General features: G+C 47.3%; 1 protein-coding gene across 13 annotated transcripts in view; it reads right to left on the bottom strand.

Annotated features, from left to right (window-relative positions):
* FOXN3 (forkhead box N3) overlaps nucleotides 1-25,054 on the bottom strand; it is a 385,552-nt gene that overhangs the window by 105,005 nt on the left and 255,493 nt on the right. For all 13 annotated transcript variants that reach the window (XM_087856174.1, XM_087856175.1, XM_087856173.1 and 10 more), the window contains one exon: nucleotides 10,601-10,665. In XM_087856174.1, the coding sequence (XP_087712300.1) occupies nucleotides 10,601-10,665 (65 nt within the window). The remainder of the gene's footprint in view (nucleotides 1-10,600; nucleotides 10,666-25,054) is intronic.

Genomic DNA, 25,054 nt, shown 5'->3' on the forward strand with positions numbered 1-25,054 from the left:
AAGTGAAAACTTCATTCGTAATTGTTTCATTTCCCAATCTTGGCAAAACTCAAAGAATGAAGTTTCTTAGAGTCTGAGAAATACAGTACATACGAATGATAAACAGAAGTGACCTTTCTACATGTCACAGGCTTCTCATCTCTTGTCACGGTGTCTTCACAATCATGCTCACAGTGTGGGATATGAACCCATGGCCAAGACACTAGGTTAGAGCAGCTCTCTGAATAGACATATAGTTCTAACACCTCAATGCAATTTGTGTCAAATTGGCAGCATGAGATTATCCTAAATGTGCCCCATAAAAAAAAAAATCACGGCCGAGAGAGGGGCCAACCCATGTGTGCTAGGGTGACCACAAAGTGGTGGTGGTGGGGGGAACACGTTCAATATGATCCTTTAGATGGTCTCCTAACGTTCTTTTTTTTTTTTTTTTTTTAAGATTTTATTTATTTATTTGACAGAGACAGAGACAGCCAGCGAGAGAGGGAACACAAGCAGGGGGAGTGGGAGAGGAAGAAGCAGGCTCATAGCGGAGGAGCCTGATGTGGGGCTCGATCCCATAACGCCGGGATCACGCCCTGAGCCGAAGGCAGACGCTTAACCGCTCTGCCACCCAGACGCCCCTCTCCTAACGTTCTTGATCACTGTGAGTATCGCTCTCCTTTCTTTCTCTCCCTCCCACCTCTGAAATGCATCTTTGCAAATAGTTCGTATTCTGGCACAGAGACAGAGAGGAAGAAACAGCAGTACAGATCACAAGCCATTCTAACCCATCCCCAAGGAACCTTCCTTCTCTGTGTCACATTTCTGCAAGATCTTAGTCACTCCGAAGTGTCAGTGAGAACAGCTGGTGAGAACGGCAGTTCTGTTCCTCCCGCGGCATCAGGTGTCTTCTGGGCATTTGCCTCCGTGTAGCAGGAGCTTCAGAAACACTGGAAATAGTCTTAAATACTCCTGAAGGTCTAACTTCCGTTCCACTGGGGAAGGATTTTTTGTTATTGTTATTTGGGGGTGGAAGGTATTGGAACCCTTAGGAAATGGCAGAAATGCTATCATAAGCATTATGAATTCTATTTATTAAACACTCAAAGATTGCCAACCACTGTGCCGGCCCCTGGACGTACACTATCTTGTAATTCTTACAAAATCCCATGAAATACTGTTATCTCTTTGACTGGCTGGGAAGGAAAGGCTCAGGCGCATCAGAGGAGTTGCTTGAGGTCACACAGCTGGTGGACCGCAGAGGCTGGCCGCGGCACCCAAGACTGGCAGCTCCAAGGTCTCTACTCTTCTCTCCGAGGGGCGCTGGGACTTGCATATGGGGCTCTTGCAAAGGGCCAAGGACGCTACACAGTCATCGGCTAATCACCACCGTGATACCGATCTCACAGGACTGGCGCTTTCGCATTTTGCAGTAGTAGCCCAAAGGGGTTCACATAACTTTTCCAAGGTCAGACAGCCATCGGGCAGCCAGGCAGGGGACGGATCCAGGTATACCTGACTTGAAAACTGATGTCTTTTATCCTCGTGCCATCATTTACTAAGGCCAACGCGAGAACATGGGTGCACGTGGAATCACCAGAGAAAAGAAGGGCAGGGGGATGGGGCAGGGGAAATGTGTTCTTGCAGACTCACAACATGGGGTGGGAAAAAGTCTGAGTGCCTGGGCCACGTTCACTGGCGTATGCACACACGTACACACCACGCACACATCAGTCCTAACCTAGCATGTGCCCCACAGTGAGCACTACACCCAGGAGTTCTCAGCCACGCCTCCTGGTCACCCAGGGAACCAAACAAAAACACAAACTTGACCTCAGGCAGACGCTTTTAAGTGCACTTCTGAAACTGCAACGTGAACAGCTCCGAGTATAATTTTTTTTTAAGATTTTATTTAATTTATTTGTCAGGGAGAGAGAAAGAGAGAGAGAGAGAGCACGAGCTCACAAGCAGGGGGAGCAGTAGGCTCCCTGCTGTGGGACTCGATTCCAGGACCCCGGGACCATGACCCGAGCCAAAGGCAGATGCCCAACCAACTGAGCCACCCAGGCGTCCCTCCATGCGTATATTCTAAAAAATTCTTCATTGTAAGCCTCTTGGCAATTGCATAAAAAATATTTCTAGACTTCTCTCCAAGCAAGTTAAATAGAACTTCAAGGGGAATGACTTTTCCAATTGTATTTTAAGATTGAGCACTTTGATAAAAGTGTACTGGCTCTCCAGTACAGTGTGATCCAAAATTGTATCATCTTTATATATTTTATAATCTGATACAATTTAGTAGATAAGAGGAACATTTTTAATGTTCAAAAATTAAACTGTAAGGATATATTCCTATTGATGAATTATAATTGGTGTAAAAATTGCTGTCTCTCTCTATGACTATAAAATCCAGATACGCTCAAAATAGTCATTCTGTAGAGGTGTGGGTTCCTCTCACTGCATTAATCTTTGAATGACTAATTTGAGGATTTCCCTTTTTCTCTATCCACAGTCTTTAAAATATCTTAATATTTAGCGGTTTACAACAGTCCTGTGTGGGGAGCAAAAGAGAAACGAAGCACCTTGATTACTTGAATCAAAGAAGACAACATAAGTATTCATTTCCATCTTTCTCTCTTGTCATTGTAAACTGCTTTTGACCATTACAAGAGCATACTCCCCAGCCCCAGTCTGCAAAACGCTGCAGGACAGACAAACATCTCACGTGGAACACTTCAAAAAAGTACTTAGGCCATTCTGAACCTAAGATCAGTTAGTGTAAGTCCAGGCTTATGATCCTCGATCTGTGACCCTGAGCAGGACAAATGTTTGGGCCTTATTTTTCCCATCTACAAAATGGGAGTAATAATTCCCTAATATATAAGGCTAATATAAGAATAATGTAAGGAATTGGGGCGCCTGGGTGGCTCAGTCGGTGGAGCGTCCAACTCTTGCTTTCGGCTCAGGTCGTGATCTTGGGGTTGTGGGATCAAGCCCCGTGTCAGGCTCTGTACTCAGCAGGGAGTCTGCTGGAGATTCGCTCCCTGTGCCCCTCTCCCCCTCAAATAATAAATAATCTTGAAAAAAAAAAAAAAAGAATATTACAGCCAGACACAAAAGGTCACATGTTATATGATTTCACTCATAAAATATGTCCTGAACAGGCAGGTCCATAAAGACACAAAGTAGACGAGTGGCTGTGCGCTGAATGAAGGCCCTTGTGCTCCTGTGCTTTTCCTCAGTCCCATCCTCTCTGGTTACTCTGCACCAGTGGGTGTTCCCTGCCCTCTCCCCCCCCTTTTTTTTTTGCTCTCCCCTCTTTCTGAAACTCTTTGCGCTTCATTTCCGTGATTTTCCCCCGTTTCTAACTAAGCTCATCTCTGCTGTTGCTGTTGTCCACTCCCACCACTTTCTATCATAAATCTATGTTTTTTCAACATGGACTGTTTCCCTCTTTTTCATTCTATGTGCCCATGAAAATCTCATTTGCACCCGTTATCTTCAGTGGCCATTTCTGGAGTAACAATTTCCAATACTCCCTCTTCTAGCCCGTCTCCCCTCCTAGCGACGTTACCCAGAAACAGGAGGGGCAGCCCACAGACCCTGCCCAGCAGGTGCCTGACCCAGAGGAAGCTCTCAATGTCATGTCCCCCATTGGACTGGCAACTCCTTCTCGCTTCCCTATTTCTATTCACAGGGTACCATTTTCTCGGGGTGCAACACTGGATTTTCATGAAGATGGTTCCTAGGGACGATGGGAAAGAGACCAGCTGATGTGCGAGCCAGAAAGGAAAATCCAGGCTACGGGACTGATGTTTTCCCAGAATCCACACCAGGCTGGAGACAGTGGGAAAGTCGGGGTAACTGCAGACGGGGTAAATTTGGATTCCCAAGAGACAGTGATGGTCAAAATTGACCAAAACCTTCTTTTAAAATTGCATTCCCATATATGTATATGTGTATATGTATGTGTGTGTATGTAGGTATATGTATGTATATATATATATATATATATATATATATATTTTTTTTTTTTTTTTAACACATTTCCTTATATTTAGCTTTAAGAGCATGTTCTCAGTGACCACATAGAACGTGAGGGATTGGAGAGGTGACCAGCATGCCTTTAAATTCACTTGACCGGGAACAAAAACAGCCTCCTGACTTCATGACAGTGGTTATGTAAATATCTTTACAGATAACTCAGGGAAGAACAATAAGACAAACGATGCCAAGAGAAAGGGGCCCCTCCTAAACACCAAAGGGCTCCACAGTCCAAAAGAGGACAGAAGGCAATTAGGACCTGGAGGGAAATGTAGGGAGCCCCCCTCCACTTTGTTATTACTATATTTTTTTGAAACGGGTGTGCCTGAGGACAAGAATCAGGAGGTTTATGCATTCGGTAGATGCCCTCGTTTGCAAAATGGACAAAAGAGTCAGCTTGTGGAGCAGATTAGATGAAAGGAGCCAAAGAGCCCAGGGGCTGCAATCAAATGTGAAAGAAATGAGTGGGGGAGGGTCAAGGCAAAGCCGAACAAGTCCCAGTCCGACCACACAGTCTTTGGGGAGAGAAGTGCTGAAGTGCCAGGGCCTGGGGGCCTGCGGCCGTGGCAGAGATGGGGTCCAGCAGCGCCATCCTGGTTCCACAGGGTAGGAAACAAGGGTGCGCTGGCAGCGAGAAGGGGAAGCATGTGAAGGAGAAATGATTAGGAGTCTGCTCCTTTGAGGTGTTTTGGAACTTTTCACCTTGAATCTATCTGCCAGGATTAAGGATGAGAAACCCCGGGAATGAAATGGTGGAAAGTGACTCAATCTTTGCTCTGACAGCATTTGGGAGGCGCCAGGCACTGGACTGGACTGGACTTATGTTTGGACGTTCTCGTGCTCCCGTAACCTCCACAAGGATTCTGGGGAACACATCTGGTAGCCCCATTGTACAGACAATCAAAACTGAGGCCCAAGGTCCAACAGCTGGTGCCCGGGGAGGGAGGGCTTCGAACCCGGGCTGACGGCGTGCTAACTCTGTGCTTTCTCGGCGTGGCTGTCTACGCACTTGCTGTGTACGTGCAATTTTAGAGTGAAGGGAATAGCTCCGTGTTTGTGAACTGGGTGACCTCTCAAGGAAGCAGTCCTATTTGAAAGGAATCAGAGATAAAGGGATGAACTAATCTTTCAGATCTATGTATACATCCAACAGGATCGGGGGCATCCCATCTTTGGCCCTGTTCTGAGAATCACTAACCCCAGCAAATGGACAAGGGAAATTTTAGCTGGGAAGGTAAAGAGAACAGGGAAATCAACCACATTCAGAGGATTTCAGCTCTATTTTCCTATTTTCACAGTCAGAGTTTTGTAAGATGTTCTCATAACTAACTCTGACCAGGAATGTAGCATCTTCTAAATGCCTTACTAATATGAATTTCTTGAATCCTCACAAGAGCCCCAAGAGACAATTATTATTATTATTATTATCATCATCATCATCATCACCATCATCCCCACAGAGAGGCTGAAGCCAGCTGCCCAAGAAGCTAAGACATAGTTCACTGGTTCATTTCCAGGCTGTCCCAATTTATAATGTACTGTCTCCCTAAGATCCATGGGGCCTTTTAGAGTTGTCTAGTTCAAGGGCTGGAATCTTCAGCCAGGCTGCCACCACCCTGTTTCCTCTCCTCGGACCCACCTGCAGACACAGCTGGCTGAAGGTAGCACTCTTTGCACCGAGCTAGAGCTAAGCCTCAAATCCATTTTGACCCACTCTTAGGAAACAAGCTGCCAGAATGGGGCAGAGCTTGTACTGCATAGGAAACCCCTGCCACCTCTGAGGTCCGCTCCCTAATTCACACAGAAGAATAGGGAAAGCTCGGGATGCCCTGTGGCTTGTCCAAGGTCACGAAGTTTACCAAGTGGCGGTGCTGGGACCACAACTAGGCCCCCTGGCTCGTCATCCAGTGCGTCTCCCACTACAACTTGTTTCTGATACACTGAATACTTGCTCTTGAGCCTTTTGGGGCAGGAAATACAGCCAAAGTGAGGTACTGCTCCCATTTTAGCAGTAAAAATGCATAGCAAAGCCACAGCAGAGGGTCAGGGCTTTGGAGAGTGGGTGCACGACATGAACTCGCAGGAATGGACGCACCTAAAGCCAACCTGGAACTTTGGAAACTGGTATTCCCCAAAGCGAGGCATCCAATGGTCACGGTCAACTTCGTATGTGTTGGACCAATGGCAAGAGTGCCTCTGTGCACTCCGAGAACAGCGTGCATCTGACAGCAGAAGAGGTGGTTTCCTTTTTCCCTGCCTGCTTTTGGGCCTGCAGTGGCACGATCCTGCTCTGTGCGCTGAACGTGCCTCGGAGGTCTTCTCTCCATTTCATTAGCTCATCCGGTGGGTTGTCAGAAGTGAATGGAAATTAAAATCTGTTACGGCTGTTGTGGCATTTACTTTAATTCCGCCACTGCATCCTAAGGACACAGATTTAATAGCAATCAGTGGCCCAGTCCTAGAGTGAGAGAGAGAAGGAAGGCAGAGGGAGGGTCTAGAAGGCTGGTGGGGCGTTGGCAAGGGGGCCTGGCTGGTGGTGGCATCCGCAGCTCTGCCACAAGGGCTGGGGTGTGCGGTCTGACCCCAGAGTGGGCTGTAAGGGGTTGAGGGGGTGGGCCCTAGGCCTCCCTGCGTAACTCCAGCCCAATCTGGGGGCTGACACGCAGAGATGGGTAAGAGAGACGTGTTTGCGGGTGGGGTAGTGGGGGTGGGCCCGGGGAGCACCTGCTCAGGGCTGGAGGTAAGAAACAGGTGGGCCCACACGGGCAGCGGGCACAGAGCGGCAGAGGCTTCTCTCTGAACGAAACCGCACAGGGAGCTCTGAGGCCGACAGGCCCTACGAAGGCCACAAGGGCAGACGTGGAAGAGCCAAGATGACGGCAGCTTGTAGGAACTTTCAGTAGAAGGCAGGAAGCGAAAAGAACAGCAAGGCCGTACGTAGCGCTGGGATAAAACCTCTGAGGAGCAGATGAAGGGTCAGACCAGGGGTGAAGAATATCTTTCATTAGGAATCACTGATTCATTAAAATAACTCAGCCAAGGGTGATATTTAAATAAAGTAACCTAATTTTAAGTTTGATGGGTGAATGGAATGTGTGTGTATGTGTGGGTGGGGGGAAGGCGCTAGGGCGTTTGGAAAAGAAAAAATATATAAAACGTTTTACTCTTCTTATTAAAAAAAAAAGAGAGAGACGTTATTAACTAATAAATAAAAAATGTATCTCAAATACATAGAGACCATTAATAGAGACACACAGATATAAGGAGGGGACAGCTGGAGACACCTGTCAGCTGGCCACTCCTGCAGGGCTCCAAATCAGCCACACTCATCTGTTTGGACCTGTCCTGGGTCCTCTTTGAACAAAGGGTTTGTCCCTTTCTGGCGCACGGCGAGGTTTCCATTGTACAGAACTGAAGTACTCTCTGGTCCCTGAAACTGCGAACACCCTAAAATTGTCTCTAGCAGCTTGAATGGCATTTAAAATACTGTGAATTGATGAAATGACCAATTATGTTAAGTATCCATGCCTGGTGTCATCTAAACCAAATCTTACCCCATTATCCCCAAAACTGCTAGATGATTTAGCAGGCCCTCTCGCCAGTGACTCTGCAAGAACCAAACACGGAGGCCACACTCAAGTAGGACCGAGTGCTTCTTTCCAGTAGGTTCTCGCAATTAGTTTTATGCTGGAAAAAATAAATAAATAACTCCTAGGTTTCTGCTCGACAGCTAATAAACCAAACAACTCTGAGACAACACACTTGGGTTCCCGCTATGTAACCATTATGTCCTATCGTCCTGTGCCTTTCAGGGTCTCACTTCCACCGCACGCTCTCTGGACATCGCAGTGCTCTGAAGCAGATCCTGCTGAGAACATGGGCTGTCGCCCTCGCAAAGTGCCCACGACTCGTTCCTTGTTCACAGCCCCCCACAGAACGTCCCCATCACCATGCGCCCTCTTGCCTATAGACTCTTGTTTCCCCTTCTCGCAATACCTTTTGTTGTTTCCGCACGCCCACAGTCTATTTTTCAAGACCTCGTTCAAGTGTCAACGCTCCCGAGAACTGACAGGCCCTCCTCTCCCACCCTCCGGACAAAAATCCGCCTCCCTCCACCAAACGGTGTGACACAGCTGCTCCTTCTGCCATGACTACCTTCTTGTCGTCACAACTCCCAGGGCCACTCCACACAGCAGGTTCTCCCCAGTGACCCCCCCCCCCCGCCCCGTGTAGCCCGGTTCGGCCAGTTTTGCACGTGAGGGCGGCCAATGTCAGCTGGGCTTTGCTGGCCGGTCCTTGGGCCTCTATGTCACCTTCTACCCCAGTTCTAGGCAGTGGGTTCTTTAGGAGTACCCTGCTTGCCTTCAGTACCAATCCCTGTGGCTGGGACCTACTCACGGAGTTGTTTCCTAGTCTCATTACCCAGAGCAAATGCCCTCCTGCTTGCTACAGGGGAAAAGAAGGAGCATGTGCATATTTTGAAAACGTAAAGTATAAAGATGAGAAAGGGAGTATAAATCAGGCATGTTTTCTTCTACTTGAGTCTAACCCAAACCATCCACTGGCATGCCTGGGCAGCTCCCTTCTTCATGTCCCCATGTTTTTACTGTAAAACTTTTGCTCGTGGGTATTAGCAACTTCTTGATGACCCAGTACCACCCAACGAAGGAACACAAAAATATGAATTGAGAACAGGCACGTAGTCTGAAAAATCTCAGCACCATAAATACAGATATAGCAAATACACAGCAAAGAACTGTCGCAGGAAAAAATGAGCAAATCCTTGCCCACCCTCTCAAACTCCAACCAGGAGTCTTCTGATTTTCACATGTACAAAAAAATACAAATAAAAATTTAAAAAATAGAAGGGCTGCAATGAAGTTCATGTGGATTGAATAAGCATCTGAAATCTGTAATAATGTGATTCTCAGCGCTCAGAAAAATTAGAATTTTAAACCCTATCAGGAAGAGAAAAAAGGTCCACACCCATGAGATAATCTCACAGTGAAATCACGCAACTTCAGAACCTTACTGATGTTTTCTTCATGCTTTTGCCGGACAGAAACAACCAAAAACTAATATCGTAAGAGCAAATCTTACTTAATGTGAAACTTAATGAATTAAAAATCCTGTAAGAAAATGTCCTGGCTAAATAAAATCCCTCTTCTGAAAATAATCCAAACACGAATGATATTCATATCATTGTTATAGATCTAGAGGAAAAATAAATATGCACATAACTGAAATTCACTTGAAAAAACTCCCAAAGGCTCATCATAATTGGTTTCCGTTTAATGCTATCTGAAGGGAGAACAGATTTTTCAAAATTATGTATTAATCTTTGAGAGTAGAGGGAGTTCCCTTTTTGCCTTAAATATTTAAGATATCTATAATGGTCATTAAAATAAGGATTAGTCAAAGCTGCCTGCCTGAATTTCACCTGTACCAAGCAAACAGGCAAGGAAATCCTTCAGTTGCTGATTTCACAGGCTATTAAAAAGACAATATGTAATCACATGGCCTATAAAACAACAGAAATGTGATGCCATCTCTTTGAGGTACTCAGGAAACCTGAAGATAAATGTCCCCTTTCTCAGCCACATTTACAGTCCACTCCTTCGCACACCTGGCCGGAAGTCTTCAGGAAAAGACGCTTACCGGCTCTAAAGCAACCAAAATGCACAGCCCACTCCGCACTAGAAGCCCAGAGCGGTTCTAAAGCTCTCGGTACCACCAGACCCATCTGCTTTTGTGCCCCTCTGACACCCAGCCGAACGACAGAGGCTAATGGGGACAGGAAACTAGAAACCTCAGGAACCCACCGATTCCAGCTTATCTGCACAGCAGACCTCCAAAACAGTGATAATCCAGAAGTATCTAGAAGGCATCTCACGGCTACTTTTAACATTTATTCTTCTTTCGCTTTATTCAGTCACTTCAAAAGAAACTTAATAGCCAAAGCAGAGATGAAAGGCAGTTGGAATTCCTTGAGCAGGTTGGACAGGACTGACAGCAAAGCAAAGGGTGAGCTGGACTACAAGAAGGACGTCCCCCTGCAAGGGATGCTCATGGGGCAGGAGAGGGGTGACTGAACTCTGAGCCTTGCAACCCCCCACAGCCAGCCTTCTAGGCACACGGGGATGTTAGGGGCCAGCAGGGAATAAAGGCACCACCACAATCACCAAAGCGCCAGAACACCCAGAACATTCCTCATTTGCTCGAGCACTGGAAATACATAACGGGGTGTGTTTTCACCAGCTGACTAGCTCAGTTTATGCTACTCTCATACCTTAACTGCCACGTCATTCCAGTTTCACCAAAGCAAGCCGACGCTTCCGAAACAGGGCCAGTGGTGGCAGACCAAAAAACCAGTCCTGGTTTCGGACTAACAATTCATAGCAACCAGGAGACGTGAGTAGGAAGAAAGAAAGAGAACTGGACAAACAGTCCCAACCCACAGCAGTCACACTTCTCCAGACAGTGCCCTCTCCTGAAGAGGACAGGGCTCCCCTGGCTGCTACCAGCACAAGGGCCCAGTGCCGGGGGGTGGGAGGGGGCGCTCCGAGAGACCTACCTTGCAGAAGGGCTCCATTTCTCTTGAAGAAGGTACTGCCCGGCCAGATGGGTGGACCTGATGTGCTGCAACAGAAGAGAAACCAGAGTAAGCGTGGGCTGGTGGACTCACCCGGCTGCACTCGGAACGGACGCCTCTCCAAACGCATCACTCAGAAGGCCTCAAAACACTTTCCCAATGATGCGTTATGGACACCCTCCGAAAATGCGTCTTTAAAAACCACCCGGTTCGTATTAAGTTGAATGGGCTTCATGATTCACAGCGCAGAACCCGTCTGCATGGGTATTCTGCTTACTGTCCTGACCCTTCTCCCTCCTGGGCACTGAAATCATTTGCAGGTAAAAGAAATGGCACGTGCACAGAGTTCAACATCACAACGTAATCACTTAAGCATGGCTGCTAATTGATTCCTAATTTTATGAATTTATGTGGCAGAGAACTTCTATCCTTGTCTTCTGGGACCAAGTGGGTTTTCCGTCACTTCCTAGTGACACCTGCCCGGGATGAACGCACATGTGCCTTTCTTGGCTTTTCTCCTCACCAAATGCTTAACATACAGAAATGGCTTTGATGGACTCCCTCCCTCCCCCATCCCATCCTCTTGTTTGGGATCCTGTGTTCTATTTCTTTGCTTAAAATGTTGCCCTCCATACCCTATAAAGCATTTTGCAGATGTGCCTACCACCCGCAGTCTGGGAGGAGGAGACAGAGGCAAGAAAATAAGATCAATACACACAAAGACACTTCACTACATTTACAGATGAACGTTTTCACTGTTTTAAGACGCCCAGTGAAAAACTTTATAATCAAGCCAGTCTTAGTAAAATATCCTTGGAGTGGGAAGTCGGTTATTCTAAATCAAGGATTGGTTTAGATTCATGCTAGAAGCACTCAGTCAAACATGTTACTACCTCCAACCCAAGAGGCAGCATAGGTGACCTTCGCTAAGGCAGTCCATGGCAAGTGATACTGGTTAAGGCCCTGTCAGTCACAGTAGAAAAGTCACAAGCTGGTCTGACAGAGGTGTAAATGTGGTGGGCATGCGCACACGGAATAAGAAACCCGAAGGGCTACATAATGAACACTTTACCAGGCAACCGGGGTCTCTGGGAGTACAGGACAGCGATCAATACTGTTAACAAGGAGAAACACCAGTGACACATTGTGCTGACCAAGATTTCGTTACCTGCGAGGTACAAGCAGCACAGCAGGTACGGGGACACGTTACATGATTGGTGAGGGGCGGAGAGGGAGGGAGAAGAGAGCTACAGCGCATAGAAATACTGTTCGACGTCGAAATGACGCCAACGGTGCTAGAGAACAGACACTACGAACCTGGATGTAGATGAACCTTGTTGTTTTATTTCTGTTTGGGGTTGACTACACTCAGAGTAAGCGAGAAGAAGGCATCGAAGCTACAGCTTCTCCTGCAGTCCTCTCAGCTCTGGCAGGCGGGGCCTCTGAGCGGCCAGGTTGCACAGCACACCAGACCTGCCTGGGGGTCTCAGGGCCGTAGGACGACGGCACGCTGATTTCTCTTCCATCTGATTCCTGTCCTATTCCGTGGAGGCTTTCAAGGCTCAAAGGTGCATGAAAAATAATGTGTATTAAAATGCTCAAGATTATCTTTTAACAACTCCAGCCATCTCCCTGGGATTTTTATCATCTTATTTTTATAAGAAAGCAGGAAACAGCAAGCTGGCTGTTGCCGATCCTGAATCACCTGATTTCTAAAGATATTTAAAAACTGAGGACTTCATTATAGAGGGGCTGGTGCTTCGAGAGAATTCAATAATTGAGTATTACTGCAGGAGCCTGAATATCCAGCTTACTTCCATCCAAATCTCCTCTTTATCCTGACCTTGATTTGGTTGAACACTGAGGAAACGCCTGGCATGGAGTGAACGTGGGGAACTGAGGTCAGGTAAATCCAGTGGTTTAAGATAAGGAAAATTCTCTGCATGATAGAAATCTACTCAGCGATTTCTACAACATCCTTTTAACGTACCTAAGTCACTGATCACTATTCTAGTCATCCTGCCACGATGCCCGCATAATGGATACTCCAGTCGTGGAGAGAGATTTGGACTGGCTCACCCACCTGTTCTTCCCTGGCCCCCACTGTCAATGACAAATTCATCTCTGGTCTCCTTCTAGCTCAAGTTAAGCTGGTTCCTACCATGCTCACTGCAATTGTAGCTCACTGGCCAGAGTCTACGTGCTTCTTTCGGATGGCCCCTCAACATGGCTGTCGGGATTCAAGGACTCATTAAGTACCTACTGAGAACTGTCCTTGGGGTAGAGAAGGACACAGGGGAAAAATTAAAAGCCATATTTTATGGCCTCTAGGAACTTACCTAGCTCCAACCTCCTGTGACCATATCTAAAGAGACATACTTGACTATGGAAAGGCCAATGGATGCGGCCCTAGTGGCTGCAAGTGGGGAGGTAGCAAACTGATTATTTTTTTCCCCCTCCATCTGGTGATGCTCCCAGCTCATTGGCCTTTAAGGCTCAAAGTTGGTTTTCAAAAATTATATGAAATTACCTGAAGTGTTTATTAGCCATAGGAATTTAGAGAAGACGCTAACGGAGGGCTTCACAGGAGTTGCTGAAGTACCCTGGAAACCACAAGTTCATGTGGCCAATCAAGGGGAGGGGAGTGTGAATGTGACACATGCGGGGGGAAGAGGGGTCGGGGGTTCTCTACGCTCGGTCACTTAAGCATTGGTGACTTGTAAATGGTCACTGCCATGAGAAGTGGCCACGAGGGACCCCTTAAGCCTACCGGAGTGGGTTTTAATCACCTTACAATGGTGCTCACAGGGTAGGATGCTGGGATAGCAAATTACCATTTACAAAGGACAGCAATCAACAGTTTTCCAATGGGATCCTCCATGCTGTGGACGGGCAGGGCAGAAGGAGGAGCTGAGGAGATGGGAGGCCCTGAGAGGTGGAGGGAGCTGCCCAAGCATCACAAGGCTGGTTAGTGATGAGCCCAAGACCAGACTGGGGCTTCCGGGGCCGGCCCACCGTACCATCACATACACATCATGCCTCCTCTTCCCACGTTCCTCTTCTAATCTGCTGGCACTAAACTCTGGTCTATCCTTCTCCATGAAGAATGCTGTGGATGGTATTTCACTAAGAATCTCAAGGCAAATGGCTAAAATCAACAACACAGGAAATAACAGATGTTGTCAAGGATGTGGAAAAAGGAGAACCCTCTTACACTGTTGGTAGGGATGCAAACGGTGCAGCTACTCTGGAAAACAGTACAGAGGTTCCTCAAAAAGTTAAAAATAGAGCTACGATCCAGCAATTGCATTACTAGGTATTTACCCAAAGGATACAAAAATACTGATTCGAAGGGACACATGCACCCGAATGTTAACAGCAGCATTATCAACAACAGCCAAAATTACAGAAAGAGCCCAAATGTCCATCAACTGATGAATGGATAAAGAAGACATGGTATATATATGTGTGTGTGTGTGTGTGTGTGTGTGTGTGTATACACACACACACAGATAGATATAAACACAATGGGATATTTCTCGGCCATAAAAAAGAATGAAATCTTGCCATTTGCAAGTTGGGTGGGGGGAACTAGAGTGTATTATACTAAGAGAAGTAAGTCGATCAGAGAAAGACAAATTCCGTATGAGTTCACTCATACAGTGGAATTTAAGAAACAAAACAGATGAACATAGGGTGGAAAAAGAGAGCGAGAGGCAAACTGTACAACAGACTCTTGACTATAGAGAACACACCGAAGTTTGCTGGAGGGGAGGTGGGTCAGAGGATAGATGGGTGATGGGGATTAAGGAGGGCACTTGTTGGGATGAGCACAGGGTGTTGTACGTAAGTGATGAACCACTAAATTCTATCCCTGAAACTAATATTACACTATACGTTAACTAACTAGAATTTAAATAAAGACTTGAAATAAACAAACAAAAAGAATCTCAAGGCAAAATCCCAGGCTAGAAAAAGCAATCAGGCTCACCATATGGGAAAGACAGACACATGGGCTCATAATTAGCAGAAACACCACAATGCGGGTGCCACAAATGTCTCATTTCAATAACACTCTAACAAAATTCCATGACCTTCAGCATTATATGCCAAACCCACCTGTGACAAAGGCAGCTGACCAACAGGTTAAGAGGGCTCCGACTGCCAGAAAAGCAGTTTGTGAACTGGCATCCGAGCACACTGACCCAGGCCGATCATGAAGACCAGCGCTACGCCAGCACAAACCCCAAGAGAGACATGATACATCTTGAACAGCAGGCCTAGCGTTTGCTGGTCTCAGCCCTCACTCACTTCCTAGGCTGTACCCTGGAAGCTGCATGACTTCCAACTCCCAACAGAACACCATGACTCAACAGGTCATACAGCCCTAAGGTGGCTCTTGGCATAATGATGTGTTCGATCACGGGATTTTCCTCCACTCACGAGCTTTCATCCTTGTGAGAACCAGACAGACTGTAACCAAGACCCTGAGAGGTTCTGCCAAGACCCATACTCCGGCCTGGGTTCTGTGAGTCTAATGAAAAGCAAATTAAGAAAATTACTTTTTTCTTTTTTCCTAAGAACTCAGCTACCAAATATGAACTGGTGTATCTAAAAGAGAGTACAGGATATTCCAACATGAGTGAACCTTGACATTATACTAAGTGAAATAAGCCAGACACAAAGGGACAAGAACGGTACTTGACTCTAGTGGTCAAATTCATAAAGACAGAAAGGAGAATGGAGGTTGTCAGGGGCTGAGGGGAGGGGAGGGTAAAGAGTTGTTTAATGGGTACTGCAGTTCTGTAAGATGAAGAGAGTTCTAGAGATTGGCTACACAACACTGTGAATGCATTTAAGTAATACCACTGGATGGTGTACCTAAAAAACCTAGTTAAGATGGTAATACTTCATGTTATATCTATTTTACCACAACTAAATTTTTTAAAATGTAAAATGAGAGAGACAGAGAGAGGGGGGAGAGCCAATGAGTGAAGAAACTCGTGCAAGAAAGACTCTAAAAGAAATAAATCGAAGTCTAAATAAAGAGTTTTGGGCAGTGAAGCACCAACCTACGTGCTGTCTGTGAAGGGACAGTCAGCATCTCTGCTAGAATGGTCCACAACACACTATAAAGCAGAAAGCCCAACCCGACTGAGGAAAAGGAAAGGGGTATCGTGAGGCCAGCCTATGCTCATCTAGTATTTACGGAGCCCAGGGCTTGCTCGATACTTTGTAGGCAACCGAACAGCCTCCTGTCATATTCTTAGCCCTGGAAACGAGTGTGAAGGCAATGGCTCTGGATGTGTGACATCTACCACCAGACTGTGTTTACCCAGAAATAAAACACTCAAAGCACTTGTAAAAGTGGGGAAATTCCCCAAAATACCTGAAATTCTATTGTTTTAATTCTGTGTATTCATCACCAGAAAATAACAGAAAAATAAATGTGACCTGTACCTTATGCTAACACAAACCCCTGGGGTGAAGGACACCAGTCACTGAAGTTTGGAAAGAAGAAATTAGAGCAGGACAAAGAGACGCAAGTCAGAAGGTATCCCGTTTCACGAAATATCGCTCACGATTTGAGAAGCACCGCTGAAGAGCTCAGCTGAACGTTCGGCCTTCTTGGGGACATTCTTGTACTTTGATAACCTTCCCCAAAAAACCCGAGCATGATGACAGTCGGGGCCAGCACAAGATTTGGGCACAGGAATTTGTGTGAAACACAACCTGAACGTCTTACTTGGCCAAGTCTCAACTACACGCCCATCAAGTGGGGGCAATGATACGAGACAACGCACGCAAAAAGGATGCCTGGGGACCTGCAAGAATCCGGGTGGTGGTCCTGATGACAAGGACGACATGGTTCGGGGAAGTGAAGAGACGTTCTTGGTGCCAACCAAGAACGCCAACCCAGGTCGGCGCTCCATTCCTGTAATGGATGAGGGAGCCATGCCTTCTTCTTCCTCTTTTCTTTCCAGATGCTTCGAGATGGTCTCATTGCGAATGTTCCTCAGTCCCAAAGAACAATAAACAGTTTATAAAAATCAACAGGCTGCAAGAAGCAACTTCACAGATACCACCTATTTTAAAGAAAGCTACAGTAAACAGAGAGAACTCGGTGCGCCTGGGTGGCTCAGTGGGTTAAGCGTCTGACTCTTGGTTTTGGCTCAGGTCATGATCTCAGGGTCATGTGGTCGAGCTCCACGTCAGGTTCCATGCTCAGTGTGGAGTCTGCTTGGGATTCTCTGCTTCTCCCTCTCCCTCTGTCCCTCCCCTTGCTCGCATGCCTGTGTGCATTCTCTCTCTCACTGCCTTCCTCTCATTCTCAAATAAATCTTAAAAAGAGAGAGAGAGAGAGAACCCTGCGCAGATCCAAAGTGGCAAGTACAGCTGCCCACAGTGATCTTCCAGGGCCTGGTGGAAACATACCAGGACTGGCCATTCTTGAGAAGGCATTACTGAAACATTTAGACAAAAAGGATCCAGGACCACAAAAGCCACAGCAGAGAGCATGGCAAGATCGCCCTGAGGGCAAAACACAGACCACGGTAAGACAGAGTCGCTTTGTTATCTTAGCCAAGTATGAAAACGAGAGACTCATCCAAATGGATGACCCATCACCCTATGAAGCGTTCTTGGGTGCCCGTCACTGCCAAGGCCCCGGAGGTGCTGGGGGTTGAAAGGGCTGTGAGACCTGCAGTGAGAACCGGACGGAGGCAGGTGGCTGCTCTGCAGTAAGAGCCACCGTGTTAGTTTAACTACATGTCGAAGTTCAGGATCCCCCCTTGGACACATGTGTGAATCTGACCCATGGCAGGGTTTCCTAACCTCGACACTCCCGGCATTTGGGACTGGAGAATTCCTTGTCATGGGGGCTTGTCCTGTGTATCACAGGACGTTCGGCAGCCTCCCTGGCCTCTACCCACTGGATGCCAGTTGCTAAGCCCTCCCCTGTTGTAACAACTACAGATGTCTCCAGATAGGCATCCACTGGGGGACCAATCTGCCCCCAGGTGAGGACCATTGGCCTGGCAGGCAGCTACCTAATAAGCTGGCCTCGATCTTCTCCCACTTGCCAAATCCCAAACCTCCCTCTCCACATCTCCATCTGGCAATGTCACCTCCTCTTTTCTGAAACCAAAGCCATTCCGCATAAGCTCACTCGCCCCGTTATTTCCACCTGCGTCTACACCTTCTTCCTTGCGAAGTAGCACCCTATTGCCCTCTTCTCCTCTGGAACCTCCCCTTCCTCCATTACTCATGGTACCCCTTGTCTCCACTTGCCCCTCCCTTCCGAGGGCTAGTAACTTCTTATCTCGTCCATTATCAAACAGCAACTCACGTTCAGACCCCGCTCAGCCCCCAGAGCTCTGCCAGGCACTAAGAAAGCCCCCGGAGTTGGCACAATGTGCCTGGCCTTCACCCCATCACATCGCTGTCTCCAACAACTGGACACAGTCCTCTCATGTGGACGTCACCACAGGCCTCCTAGTCCCCTGGCCGTTCAGGGCAGAGGGCCCTTGGTGGCACGACGGCCTCCCTCCCCTCCTCCACATGCTCGCAAGAGAAGCTTGCCTGTATTTTCCTGATTACATAAATTCGATGACTTGTGACATTACCCCTTTAAACTTCTTTCCAATTTTAACCCCCAAACACCCTTCCAGCCTGGTTCTCCTTGTCCCACTCTCCCTTCTATACATCCCGCAAGCTCCCTGTCCAGCCTTGGCCCCATAATTATGGGCATTCCTAGAATGTTAGCCCTCTCTCTTCTTCCCTCCTATTCCTTTCCTAGAAGAGTTTATGGAATGATGGAAAATCCGGCTTTTCCAATTCCACATCTCCAGCTGACCTTGTCTGTAGACTCTGGAATGTACCCCTGGCTGTGTCCTGACATGATCCTCGGCTGTCACCCCACCAATCCCGTAAGCGAAGGGTCAGGCTTTCCGCCTCGGCCTCCCCGCTGGTCCCCATGGGCACTTCCACACTGCCCTGGGTTTCTCACGTCTGAGTCCTCTAGAGATGCCGTAACAAAGTGCCACAGATGGGTGGCTTCGATGACAGAAATTTCTTGTCTCTCAGTTCTGGAGGCTAGAAGTCCAAGGTCAACACTGGTTCTGTCGAAGGGCTCTAAGCACGAATCTGTTCCATGCCTCTCCTTGAGTTTCTGGTTTGATAACAATCCTTGGTATTCCTTGGCTTACACAGGCATCACCCTGTCTCTGCGTTCATGTTTACGTGGCCTTCTCCCAGTGCGTGCTCATCTGTGTCCACATTTCCCCTTTTCATCTTGGCTTAGGAGTCCCACCCTACTGCAATATGACCTATTCTTAACTAATCACACCTACAATGACCTGATTTCCAAATCCGGTCATATTCTAAGGTACTACGTGTTAGGACATCAACATATGAATTTGCGGGGTGGGGGGACAACTCAACCCATAACAGTGTCCGTGGCAGTCTCGCTTTCCAGCAGCGGACTCACTCTCCACAACACCAAAAGATCCCTACATCTCCATCACCTCCCGCAGTGCTTGCTGGCACCTATCAAATGCTTGCTGAGGCAGTAAGTTTACAGTGTAACTCACATTCCTCACAAAAACAAAGAAGAAAAAGAATCACTCATCCTTTGGTGATCACCTGTGAAATTCTCAAGTTCAAAATTCGGGAGTGTCCAACACCTTCCGCTCCCATGCTCCAGTCTGCTGTCACCCATTGCTGCCAAGTCTTTCTTTCTAAGGTCTCTTGTGTTTCTGCTCTACTGGGTTCAACCGAAATGCAGGTGTCCCTACTAGTACCGGAACAAATCTCCCCCATGACCCCAGGGGGCCCTGCCTAACACCTTAGCAGCCTTCTCCAAGCACAACACAGCATCATCACTTGCTCTGCCCCTGCTTTGCAAACTGCTCCTCGGGAAACCCCAGGAGATGCCCATGGAGCTGCCAACGGTGGGGGTGGGGGATGGATGTCTAGGTGAGGTCCTGGCCCAATGTCAACAAGGGATGTGATTTTTTCTTGCATCTTAGGTATTGAGTTACCACATAATTTCTCATTTGAAGCGTTTGGTGATTATGAAAGTGTGGCAAAACCAGTAGCTTATAGGGCAGAGTCAAAGCCAATAGGTTCTCTGCCCCTCAGAAGTCTTTATATTCTTTCCCAGAGTGTTCTCCCTGCTCCCCAGTATCCCACCTGACCCGGTCTCCAGAACACACATGGACCCCATGTACTTCCAAGGCCCATTAGAGCCAATTCTGTCCCCCTCTGCCTGAAACGGCCTCTTCCCATGTTCTCTTCGCCTGTTCAGGTCTCATCCACCCTTTATTACTCACTCAAATACCAAATCCCAGGGAGAATGTTCCTGGTCACTCCCACGCTGGGACCTCTCCCCTACGCTGAGTTGGTTTAGTAATTACTACCTGAACAGCCAATTGGGAAGTGATCATACTCTGCGATGTTTCCTGACCTGATGTCTTCGTACACCTTTAATTCACTTTCCATAGGTCTGTGTCTTGACTTCCAAAGAGCAGACACCTCACGTGGGCAGAGACTAAAGAATGATTACCTCCTAGAATGTGGCCAAGTTTGTCGCACACAGAAGATGGGTGTCATTACTCTACTAAGTGTTTTTATGAAGCAGCAGAAACGGTACCTGCATATCCTAGTCAGAATAGCTTCGAACACTAGGGATTAAAAGAAAAATCTCTTACAGACTGTCTCTTACCAAGGAACTACCCCATATAGTAACATTTCTTCTCTGTCATCATCAGATAAAAACTTAAAAATCTTTAAAAATGGGAACGAAATGATAAATCTCATCATTGATGGTAAGTAATAGGTTAGGTAATTTAGATTACTCTTTTCTGTGATTTCTTGATTACTTAGGAATATATAAATAACTAGATAAGTACATGTATATTTCTGATAATATGGAATGCACGTTTGGGTCCACTGAAGAAACGCTGCTCAAAACCCCCGCTAGGATTTTAGATGCATACGGCTCATGATACATTTTATGAACAGATGCAAAGGTGTTTATCATTATCTCCATGCTACACAGTTTCTAATTTTACATATGAAAACCAAGGCATCATTCAGCATAAAGTACATTATTTGCATGATATATTTGCATTTGTAAAACACCCACATTTACTTTTACTGCTTAATGGGCCTGGTTAAAATGGGCCACTCTATATAAATGGAGCACACTGGTTCCCAACTCAATGGTGCTGATAAGAAAACGACTCCTTTTAGATGCAAATGAACCTACTAATCACAATTAAAATGGTGGAGTTGAGGGAAGCTGAGCAGCTGTTCTAAGAGCTCCAAGTCTAGCGCCAGTTTGGTTCTAGCTTAATCTTTGGAGCTGCCTGGGACTTCCCTGGGCACATCTGCCCAGGGTGGGGTGTGGGGGGCGGGCAATGGAATAAACTGAACTTTCTAAAGGTGGATGGGAGAAAGCCAACAGCCCCAAATCTGGGCCGACGATGCAGCCGTGGTCCAACCAGCCGACCGGAGGTGCTAACCCAAACCTGTCCATTATGGCCAGATTTTAATAAGTCCGGTTCAAAGGACATTAGCTGAGCAGAAAGGAGGAGGACTGCATTTGCAAAACTCAAGGAGGAAAGGCAAGCCACACACGGGAAGAGTTAAATAACTGAAACCCCCCCTTCCAATGGCGCAGTCACTATGGACAATAGTACGGTGCTTCCTCAAAAAATTACACCTAGGATTGCCATATGATCCAGTAGTTCCTCTTCTGGATACACACAAAAAAGAACTGACAGCAAGAACTCAAAGAGAGAACTGTACACCCTTGTTTACAGCGGCACTATTCACAATAGGCAAACAGTGGAAGCAACCCAAGTGTCTGTCAATGGATGGAAGAACAGACCAAGACTATGGTATCCACACATGGCGGTCTCTGGTCTTAGAAGAAGGAAATTCTGACACAGGCTACAACATGGCTGAGCCATGAGGACAGTAACCTGTGAACTACACCCGTCACAATAAGACAAAGACTGTATGATTCCATCTACATGAGGTCCCTAGAGTCGTCAAACTCATAAAAGACAGAAAGTGGAATGGTGGTTGCCAGGGGCTGGGGGGAGAACTGGGGAGCTGCTGTTTCATGGGTACAGAGTTTCAGTTGGGGAAGATGGAAAAGTTCTGGAAACAGATGGTGGTGCCGGATGTACAATGAATGTACTTCCCGGCAGCACACTGTATACTTAAAAGTGATTAGGATGATAAATTTATGTTGTATGTATTTTCCTACGACTTCAAAATAATAGATAATTAGATAGAGAGATAGATCATAAAACAAGCATACACTCCCTAATGACTGACCAGACAGTGGGGGGGCAGGTGGTGCTTCTCTGCTCCTCTGAAAATGGCGAATGGGTTTGCCCACCTTTTCTCACTTCTCCACTCATGGAATAAACATGTTTTTACACGCTATGGGGACATGCCAGTGAAGAAACCAAGAGGCAGGGACATGGATGGCTAAATAGACCAAGGATTTGGGGTTGTACAGAGAATGACACACACAGCTCTGGACACACAGAGGTGAGACCACTGCCTTCGATTACTATGCCATGAATGAAACTAGACACTAGACCTTCCTGTTGGACAGAAACCATCAACAATTTTCTCTCTTCCACAAGGACTAACCTGATTTGACCCTCATCTGTCTCTTCTTTGAGGTCTGACAGCATTGGCCTAGACACGTGGACTTCAGGACCAACTGTCCTGCCAGTTCTCCAGCTGCCTCTCCAGGGACACTGCAGATCCTTCACAGTGTCACCACCAAGTTGGACACTCAGCACCCGGCCTGGTACTAAGTGCTCCATAAATGCTGACCACCATCAGAGCCCCGGAACAGTCACTTAATATACTCTTGGGTGCACTCCTGGGGAGTTGAAATCTGGAGGTGTTCCCATGGAACTTCCCCATCTCAGCGTCACTACCCCCCCAAATACAGACACCCAGCCCCCTCAAGGAGCAGCTTGTCTGTGGATGGCAGTTCTCTACGATGGAGGGGCTGATGGTGGCACAGGGACAGCTCCCAGCCTTGCCCTCTGGCCGTGAGGGCGTGGAGGGGCTCCGTGACTGATGGCATCCAGCTCTTCTTGCCTCCCCCTGCAGCGGTTCTGGGGAGGTCTTGACAGAGCACCAGGAACTCGGTGGAACGTTTGGAACCAGCTGGGGACTTCAGACAGAATCGGCATAGCTGGGGACCAGTGACGGGGGGGAAACCTTTATCTAAAAATCTAAAAATTGACTCCTTTAAGAGGAAACGCCTCTGAAGTGAAAATATCATTTTGCTGTGAACTCAGTGGCAAGTGTCATGTACATCCCTGGGCCGCCATCTCCCATAAGCTAGAAGCAGGAAGGGCGGCCACAGGCGTATCTTCTGTCCCAAGATGGCAGCATCATTCTGAGGCCATGACACACAACCACACATTGCCCAAATGCAGACAAGGCTAACGATGTTACCTCTCATTACTCCACTGAACTATTCCAACTTTCAGAGAAACACTCACTAATAGAGACTAGAGTCGCTATGATCTATTCATCACTCGGGCTTGTAGAGATTGAGACATAGACCCAAGGCTGAACCCAAGCTTCGATGGAATCTGATTCCCGGAACTTCCTGCCATGCTGAACACTCGTCACAGACGGGAAAAATGACCTATTTTTGGGAAAATTGTGATTTACCTTGATTACTCATTTCCGCCCCATGAGAGCCCATCCCACGCCCCACCACAAAGATGAGAGACACGAATGCTGATTTCAGAAAGCTGATGACAGAGAGCTGGACCCCTCTGTCTGAATGTTTCAGCAAGGGCACCAAATCCAGGCACTCAAGCAAATGCTGAAGTTGCATGTAACCGCACACAAGTTTGTATGTTATGAAACATTTTCCCTACCGTTTCAAGTGACAAAAAAGCAAATCTCCGTTCCAAAAAGTAATCTCTCCTGTCTGCCAAGGCAACGATATTGTGATGAGGTGCCAGCACCTGAACTGCCGCTTTGTCCTGATACTTCCAACAGAGCATAAAGAGCTGGCCGCCCCCTCAGAGATGCTCCCTCCACTCCTTCCTCAAACGTGCTCCCTGGCCACCTCCCCCACCACCCGCACCTGTCCCAGCTGCTTGCTTGTGACCTTCTTCCGTTCTCCAACACAGGGTCCTCATGTGTACCCCGAGCCTTGTTCAGGGAAACCAAGTTAAGTGGTTGGAAATCCAACTGCACTGGTCCTCCTTCCATATCATGGGGGCTCGGGCCTATGTAACGGACTCATATTAACTCCCTGAAAACCGAATGCCCGCTGGATTCTTCTAGAAAACTTATGGAAACATGCATTCCTTCCCTTAAAGGAAAATGAAGCAAATAATGTCGCTAAGCTTCCTTTACAGTGTATCACATTCAAAGAGAACATAGTTCCAAAAAAGTAATGTTACACCTTGGCCTTGGTTGTAGATATGGGAGATGGTGCTTTACAAAACTTGGTGGTACGTGGTGACTTTTCAGAACATTCCTTCCTGCACAAACATTACGGGTAGATCTGTGTGAGCTTTTTCTGTTTTGTTTTGTTTTGTTCTGCACTTCCCTCTTCTTAGAATTTACATGGCATATAAAAGTTACCACATAATTGAAGCTTTAAGCATATTCAGGAAAACCTTAGCTTCCTGAAACCTTTGAGGGAACTCAACTCCCACGTACAGATGGTGCTTCCTGGTGCCTGGTCCTTACACTCACCTTTGAGTGTCCACTGACCACATGCAGCACACGCTTCAGGCCTGGGGCACACCCCCTCCTCACTGGGGCTAGTGAGCCGGAGAGTTCCAGAAGGACACGGGCTAGCCCCTCAACTCGCCTGCAGAGCTCAGCACTCAATCAGGCTTTAAAAAAGTCTTCCAGCACGCTACTTCTGGGCCGTTTACCTGCCCCTCCTCTTCAAAAGCCACACCCGCAGAGTCACGTGGCATCCAGTTTCAGAAGGCGGTCCCCGCCCTCCCCTCTTCTGGGTGACAATTTCTGTTCAGGGCATACTCACAATGTGACCAGGTCGTATCTGCAGATGCACCAGCTTTCACTGGTGGTGGCGCCACTTCAACTTGGACAATCCAGTCACTCTTTTTCAAACTCAGTCCTGGCTCCCAGTGCCCTGCTGTCACTTCCAAGTTCCTTAGCTCTAAGCGAATGGCTCAACTTGCTCCAGCTTCAGCCCCTGCCATCCCTTGTCTTTTTTTTTTTTTTTTCCCTGTTGTTGCCCTGGCAATACCCAGCTGTTCACGGGCCCCCAGACACACCGGAAAGTTTCTCACTTCCGTCTCTGCTCACTCAGCTGCCCCTGCTTGAAACATCCCTCCCTCCAAGATCCTCTCTGCAAATTCCTAGGCGTTTTTGAAAATTCTGCTTTGTTTTCCT

Source organism: Ursus americanus, chromosome 26 (assembly GCF_024610735.1).
Source record: "Ursus americanus isolate L20-20 chromosome 26, mUrsAme1.1.p, whole genome shotgun sequence".
In the NCBI taxonomy this organism is placed as follows: Eukaryota; Metazoa; Chordata; class Mammalia; order Carnivora; family Ursidae; genus Ursus; species Ursus americanus.